Source organism: Homarus americanus, unplaced genomic scaffold (genome assembly GCF_018991925.1).
Source record: "Homarus americanus isolate GMGI-L3 unplaced genomic scaffold, GMGI_Hamer_2.0 scaffold37049, whole genome shotgun sequence".
Taxonomy (NCBI): domain Eukaryota; kingdom Metazoa; phylum Arthropoda; class Malacostraca; order Decapoda; family Nephropidae; genus Homarus; species Homarus americanus.
In genome coordinates, this window is record NW_024731829.1 from 579,068 (window position 1) to 587,486 (window position 8,419).

At 36.9% G+C, this 8,419-nt stretch overlaps 1 protein-coding gene across 1 annotated transcript in view; it reads left to right on the plus strand.

Moving 5' to 3' along the window:
• The window catches only part of LOC121867846, a 29,018-nt gene that overhangs the window by 4,869 nt on the left and 15,730 nt on the right, over positions 1 to 8,419 (plus strand). The window contains exons 3-9 of the mRNA XM_042367965.1: positions 37 to 144; positions 469 to 675; positions 2,390 to 2,561; positions 3,456 to 3,722; positions 4,645 to 4,757; positions 5,020 to 5,089; positions 5,558 to 5,720. Of these exons, the coding sequence (XP_042223899.1) occupies positions 37 to 144; positions 469 to 675; positions 2,390 to 2,561; positions 3,456 to 3,722; positions 4,645 to 4,757; positions 5,020 to 5,089; positions 5,558 to 5,720 (1,100 nt within the window). The remainder of the gene's footprint in view (positions 1 to 36; positions 145 to 468; positions 676 to 2,389; positions 2,562 to 3,455; positions 3,723 to 4,644; positions 4,758 to 5,019; positions 5,090 to 5,557; positions 5,721 to 8,419) is intronic.

Consider the following 8,419-nt stretch of genomic DNA (forward strand, 5'->3'; position numbering starts at 1 on the left):
ATAATGGTGACATCTGACCTGAGATTATATTTCCAGGTGTTAGTGGTGCTACTGCTAACACTAGTCCCACGACCTGGGCCTCTGGAACCACGTCCGCCCTGCACCCGGGACAAAGCAGCTCTTGTTAGGAAGCTTGTCAACAAGGTAAGTTCAGCAGTATGTAGCTGTATACTGTACAGAGATAAGGAAACAAGAGGTATTAAAAATATGGAAATAGGAAAATCCAAGGTGATCAGAAATAATAAAAAAGGCATATTTTTGTATTTAAGTACAGTACTGTACAGCACAGTCGCAAGTACAAGAAATTAAAAAATAATCAAATTTTTTTTTACAAATCTGCATTATATTTTTAATAATGCATAACCAGCCTTCACAAAATACAATACAGTACTGTACATATTTTGTTTTGGATCACATGGATTCATTCACTTCATTGCCTATTAAGAAAGTGTGTTTGGTGTGTATCAGCGGTGGGTGCCAGTGCTGGAGAAGTATGGTGTGACGCTACCCCTAGAGTGTCCGCTGCATGCAGCTCGGGATGTGTTCGCACAGCAGGAGGAAGCCAAGGTGCATGTACCACCCCAGTGGACTTGTGGCTTCTGTGGAAAGTCATTTTACCACGAGGCACACCTGGATCGTCACCTTGACAACCGGCATGAAGACTACCTCAATAATGTGAGTTGGTTGAGAATTACTAAGTACATACAGTATTATATTGCAAGCCAGTATGTGTTACTTGTATATCTCATATATATTTTTGTTTGTGTATTTCAGCATAAAATCACCAACAACAAGAAATTTCAAAGGATGTTTCTCTGTGTCAGTGTCATAAGGTACTTTACACCCATGTCTAACATAAGGAGTGCATTAGGATACAGTATTTTATAGTTAAATACAGTAATATGCTATGTTGTACTGCAGGGATGGGGAAACTGTGGTCCTTCAAGGGTGATGGGGTGGCCTGCGTTAATACCTGTATTTGAATTCAGTGTCTTTTAAGGGGACCTGTTGACAATTTTTTTTAATGATTAAATTTTCCATTTTTTTTTCAATATGTGTCTTCACTCTGATTGTACATGTATGAATTTTCAGCTTGTTAGGAGAGTTAAAGAACCTTGAACATAATATAAACTTCATTACAAATCCATTTGCTGTCGACGATTGAGACAAAACACTGCAGTTCTGTTGTCCATGGCAAACAGGATTGTCATATTTTTTAAATTTGGGTTTTCCAACAAAAAGAAAAGGACTACAGCTAATTCTTTTATGTTTATGTGTTTGTACCAAAGGGAGTTGCTCCACTTCCCTTGACAGAATTCTCACTTTGAGGAATGGTATCCCCATCGTATTTCGGACGCGTCCATGCAAACAACCAAGTCTGCTTGAGGGGGAACCCAGGGAGATGAACCGATTAGATTGTCCAAATTTGTCCACCATGACAGATGATTCTTGATCTGAATAGGGAGAGAAGAAGCAATATTTCTGTTCCTGTGAAGCAACTTCGACCCCAGATGAGTTAGTTGCTTCTTCCTAAACTTGCCCAAAGGTCCTACTATGGTGGCAAAATTCAACAGACCCAGTAGTTTTCCCAATCGTGCCAAGAAACCTCTAGCTTTACACAAAAGGCTTCTACTTGGTTTATCACATCTGTTACTTTTGCTTCTGGTAGACTGACTGACTGCTGATTGGTATCCCAATGGAGACCTAACCAATCCAATTTCTGACATGGTATGAGATTTAATTTGACCTGGTTTATCTTTAATCCTAGATTTTGAAATAGTAATAGTGTACGTTGGGTCGCTCTTTGACAATCTTCGAAAGAGTTTCCCACTGTCAGCCAGTTATCTAGATTAGCAAAAGTTCTTATGCCCTCCCTTGCAAGGATCTCTCTGGGGATGTTTGCCAGAAAAAAAGATGGGTTTTGCAAATGTTGTCAAGATAAAAATTTCTAAATTTTATTTGGAAAATATTACTCAACGGAAAATGTAGTACAGGTCAAGTTCAAATTGAAGACAAGTTGTGTTCACTTAATTAGATGACATTTATTTTCTGTTTCACCAATCATTTTCGCTGCCTCTACTATTTTCATTGGGAATTACTGTATGTCTTATCATATGTTGTAATTTTTCTTAAAATAACTACAAAGACTTCATTGATAAATATAAAATTTAATTTGCAGCTTTATGACATTATGTCATCCCTGAGCATAAGAATCAGCATTTGCTGTACAGTATAGTATTTACTGCAGTTATTTATGTTTTTCCTCTTAGAATTTTGGCAGTGGTATACTATCAGTGATTATTTAGTTACAGGTTCTTGTATTGTTTTGTACAATGATTGTAACCATAAAACTTTCCTTCTAAATTTATCATTCCCATCATTCTTACAGGGAGAGGACTCAGTGTGCCTGGCAGATTTTTGTGATGTGATGCGTTGTGAAGTGTTGTTAGAGCGGCTACGGGACTTTGATGATGCGCCACCTTCTGCCACTGCTCTAGATTTGTGGCACCAGCCTCTACTATTGTCTTCCCCCACCATGCACCAGGCTCAGTCACATTCAGGTAGCCATTCAATGTAATTTACTTTACTTTACCACTGATCGGCCTGTTAACTGCTTGGTGCGGTCGGTCACATCTCTGTTGCACACTGTTAGAAAGTACAAGGTATGTACTGGTTCCATAATTTATCTGAACCTTTTTCAGTGTTGGTCAAGTGTTGTCTTGAATGAGTTTACACTCGGTGCCATCACAATGCTCTCTGGCATATTCTTCCAAGAGTTCATAACTCTCACTCCAAAAAAGAAAGTTTGCCCTCACAATTTTCTAAACTTATGGCTTCTTCAACCTGAGGCTGTGACCTCCAGTGGGGCAGGCATCTATGATGTCTTCCCTGTCATTGTCAATATTTGTCAAATCATGTGAACTTTATTGCTGCTTTTTTATGGCTTGGTAAGGGTAAAGATGTGAGCCAGAAAATTGGCCTAACTTCATTATATGACAGCAATATTGCCTTTAAATTAAGTACAGTACAGTACTGTGATTGGTAAAGTTGGTGTGTTTAGTCAACCACTCCTTGAATGAACCATTACTGTACTTCACACCATTGCTACCACTTATCAGATTACTACAGTTGTTTAGGCAGTTGTTTTGTTCTCTGTTACTGTGTTATGACCTTCACTGTCCAGTGATAGTACAGGAGAAAACTGAAATACCCAGGGAAAATCTGGGATATATGGTAGGGTCACACTGGATAACACCCTTTTCACATCTGATTCGTGGATTTGAACACCACCAACAGATAATGTACTGTATATGGAACACCCAGAAAGCATAAAGATAAATTTCTCAACTGCACACATTTGCAGACACCCCAGTATCAGATAAACTGTACAATACAGTACAGGTACTGATGGAACACATTAAAAAAAAAAATCTCCCATAACTGATTTTCTTCAGATCAAGCTGTGGAGCGAGCTCTGCCCAGAAGTTTGATGAGATCGTCACATGCATCACATCCATGGTACCAGTGGACTCGACAGCCCCGCATCCGTCACCATGACCCTCCACGCCCTCCTCCACCTACTCCTCCCACGCCTGTACCAGCGCCTGATCTTTCAGGAGAGCAGCAAGGGGATGAAGGGAGGGCAGTGGTGGACCCTGGGGTTTTGGCAAGGTGTGACAATGAAGAGGGAGATTGTTCAGCTATACCCGAAGACACCAATAGTAAGTACACTACTGTACATATACTGAGTAGTACGCTACTCAGTCATACCTCTACCCTCCTAATAATCAATATCGTTTGAGATTTATCTCTCTGATGAGATAAAATTAACTCTTATTATATTGCAGCTCACTATTATACACTGTATAATAAATGTGAAGATAGAATAAAGGTTTTTAAGTGTTTTGTTTTGCTTTAAAAAAAGTTGACTTTGGAGGGTAATGGAAATTTTTGAGATCTTCAAATTCAACACAGAGTTCTTCAAGAACATGGGAGCCACTTTACTGGCATTTGAAAGAGAAGAACAGTCCTTATAATGTCACTATGAATGGAAAATACTGAAGGTTACAAATTAATACAGTATACAGCAATTATTAATCTGACAAGTAATGAAGATGCAAAAGGAATGTGTGGGATCAAGAATCTCATGAGAGATGAATGGATGAGAGTGCACCAAGATGTTATGGCCATATGAAGTGAATGACAAACAAGAGATTGGTTATTGAAATTTAGACAACATAGTTGAGGCAGGATACTGGGAAGAATATCAAAGGAGAAATTGAGAGACTGTGTGGATAAGTTATTGAGGTCTAGAGGTGCAGATAACGCCCAAGGAATGATTGTAGATCATCGACAGTGGAGTTGTTTACGAATGTAATAGTGGTAACATGAATAAACCCGACGACTTACATGTTCATAGGGAATTAATATGAAGTGTTGTGACTCAGTGAGAGTGTTTAGATTCATTTTGTATGCTGTACGTATATGCAAATTGAGGATAGGAGAAACCATGTTTGAATATTTTTACTTACAGTAATTTTGTAGCCCTTTCTTGGTACTTTCTGTATTTGTCTGGAGTTAACAGACAGGTAAGCATAGTTTTTCTGCCATCTAGTTTTCTCAGTTTGGAGTTTATATCAACAGATGAGAGTGGACACGCTGCTGGAGGGCCTCGGGAGTTACCGCTCCATCCATTACATTCGTGGCGGGACACCTGTAATGAAGAACATCTGGCAGAGTTAAGAGTCAAGTGTCAGGTGAGCTACTGTGTTAATTATATACTGTACTGTATCTTTCTGTGCATATCTTATACTCATTTTCTCACTACAGTATCCTGTACATGAATATGTATACATTATATATTGATTTCAAAGAGTTATCAGTGTAAAAAAAGACTGTGAGGCATTGTTCTCTGATGATAAGGATTAGTGAGAGCTTTTACCACATGTGTGATTTATTGTGCTATCTTAGAAAAGGTAATTTTTGTTTTGTTTCTTACTTATTTATTCATCTTTGCAGCAACTAATTCAACAGTGTATTGGTGGCTTACTTCTCAACCTCACCTTTGAGCAATTTAGAGAAGTGGAAGGTAAGTTGTCACCAGAATACAGTAGTGAGTACAGGATCAAAGAACTAAGATGATAGGCTACCCTGCCTATCTATTTTGACTCTACTTTATATCAATAGAATCTTTGCTGAAAGTCCTTGATTTCTATCTAATGCAACGGAGAACATACAACATGTCACCCCTTGTTAATGGATGCTCTTGCCACAGTTATTCATGCCGTGTGTTGGGCCCATGGTTGAAAACCATTTGTATTTCAAAACAAATACAGGACTACTGTATTAAGATTAGATTTTTCATAGTGCTGTATTAACTTAAACACTGTAATAATGTTCCCTTCTTTTTACTCAACTTCTTTATTTACTCCATTTGTATTTACTCCATTTGTAATAAGAATATTATGCTATCAAATGTGACCAGGATGAAGATCTCACTTTGGTGTGTGTGTGTGTGTGTGTGTGTGATGTAACATACCTAATGACACTTTTTCAGGAGCACTGAGTCGGGCGGTGTGCTGGTATCTGACATGTGAGAGGTACTGGGAGGCTGGTACTATGGAGCCACCTGAGTTCCCTTGGGGCCTGGTCACCGGCTTGGTCCTCCTCTTGACGCTAGGAGTATCTCTTGCTTACTATATTGTTTGGGTTCTCTGCGAGTGAGTGTCACATTTTTTATATATATTTTATAATGCTTATTCTACCTACTGTATACAGTTGCCAAGCCATTTTAAACTTAATGCAGGGAAAGATGATACCTCTAACCAGTATATTTATGTGTGTTCCTTCATCATAGTTTTTCTTTTAAATCAATGATAGTTTTCTGTCTATTGTTTGCCTCTGTTATGGCTACAGTGCTGTATATACTGTACTGTACTTATATATATATTGTTGAGAGTACTGTACTGACTTGTGGCTATTTCTCTGTAATTATCTATAAAACTAAAGTAGTTTCTGTTTTATTGTATTCCTCACTCCCACATCTCTCCTTTTTCTCAGAGTTATATTCTTAACCATAAGTACATGTACTCATAGGTACAACTAAATGGGACAGATACAACAGTAATTCACAGTTTTTTGTTTTAGTATATTAGACAATTATTCTTATTTTATCTTTTCCTGCATTTGCTTTTTTTTTAGAAAATATAATTCTCAATATGAGATGTCTGATAATAAAAAAGTGAGGATAATAAAATGCCCCCAGGTACAGTACAGCAGTATACAGAAAAAATTCCATTTTATTAAATTAAAATAGCATAACATTTTATCAACATGTTCTTATTTACAAAGATGCAGCAGTACATCCTCTGGCCTTACATTATGTACAGGAGTTAGAGTTCATTACTATTCCAGAGGAGCAGAGGCACCATTCCTACATAAGTTCATCTTAGTTTCTCAACTTTGGCTTACTAAGCACTTAACCTTCACTCCTGTCCTTACCACTTTCACTATGAGAAGAGACCTTAAACAGGCATCATCCTTTTGTTATAAAATACTATTCGTAGTTGAAACTCCAATATTACTCACAAGAAAAAAATCCCTTATCCCCTGAATTTTTCCGGGTACCTGTACTAGGAAAAAATTCTCAGAATTTTCCGGTAATTATGCATTAATTCATCCTCGGAATTTGCTCCCAGAACTGGAAGAAAAAAATTTGGAGAGAGTTTTCATAATTTTTCTCGAAATTTTCAGAAAATGCGCCTGATTTTCAACCTTTGAATTTGTTCTCAGACCCGGAATTTTTTTTTAAAGATTTTCTGGAATTTTTCTCATAATTTTATAGAAAATGAGCCTGATTTTCAATCTCAGAAAATTATTCACAGACCCAGAATTGAGATAAATTTTCCAGAAAAATTCCAATCAAATTTCAATTCTGGATATTGGAGAGTTCCTGCGAAGAGAGATTCTGGCTAACGGAGAAATTATTATTGTGTTTTCCTTAGTAACTCCTTTAGTATCTTAGTACATTATAGTACAGTACAGTACAGTACAGTAGTGTACTGTACTTTGTTGTTCATCTTTATTTATTACTGTTACATTCTAGTATGCCAAGCAAAGCAACAGACTCCTCACTCTTAAGTTATTGAATTATTTCTTACTTACTTTCCAATGCAATCCTTGTCTTGAATTTCCTGCTTGACATTTTCACCAAGATGCTTTGGTAGGACATTTGTTTGGTGCCATTATGCAAGTAAAGGTAGTAGAACATACAGAAAACACATTATTGAATGAGAAACCACTTGACACTGTAATTACCACTTGCACACATTATCCAAGACACCGCTTAACATTGAAAACTACCATCAAGTAATCATGGCTAATCCAGGCAAAATTGACAAATGGCCATAAAACATTGATGATGATGACCTGTGCTCCCAGTATGCATTGCTTATCACACAAACTGAAGGGAGGTCTTTGGGCATTCACTTCCAGGCTCAGCAAATTATAGTACAGGTATTAGAAAATAAATTGTGTAAGATCAAACTAATGTAAAGTTAACTCCTGTAAAGTGAGGGAAGGATGTACAGTACTATTAACAATGTATCATTTTGAAAATGATATATGTATACATATAAAAAAAAATTCTGGTACTTTAACAACTTTTGGAACTTAAGAAATATCCAGATGAAATGCAATAAGAACTGAATTTAACAAACTATGATTAAGTTTACGTTTCTTAAGGAATAAATCTTTCCTCTACATATTCTTATATGAAATTGGAAATTGATAAAAATTTATATTTTGTATTTTATATAATATACAAGTACCTGTAGTACCAAATGTGAAAAGTTTTTATTAAAATAATCAGTCCTGTGCTGTGTTTTCAATTCAAAAACTTACAAAACTGTAAGCCTCTCCAATTATCATATTTACTAATTTCCACAGGACAAGGGCTTCACTGGACAAACAGCCATTCTCACAAAATATTGAAAGTTTACAGGGGAAGTTTCTCGGTGCTTTGTTCAATGCAGAGAATGTGCATGAACAGGGGCCTGTGACATATGCTTTGGCTGAGAAAGTCTTAACCATGAGGTGTGTTTACTGTACAAAGCTAAGGGCCCAATAGAATGTTAATTCTAAAATACAGCCTTGTTGAACTACAGTTTCTTCAACCTATGTCCACCTTACCACTGCCTCACTTGTTAGACATCTATACAGTTGTCATCTATGGGAGTTTAATTTGATTTTGGTAAGTATGATGCACCTCACAACTTTACATACCTCTCTGTCTCTTAAACCTTACTCATTAGAATTCTTCAAACCTATATCAGTGTTAGACTACAAATCTTTTAAACCATTTCTCAGGTCACCTTAGCCATACCATTAAAACATCTAGATTTCATTATTTATCAAAGAC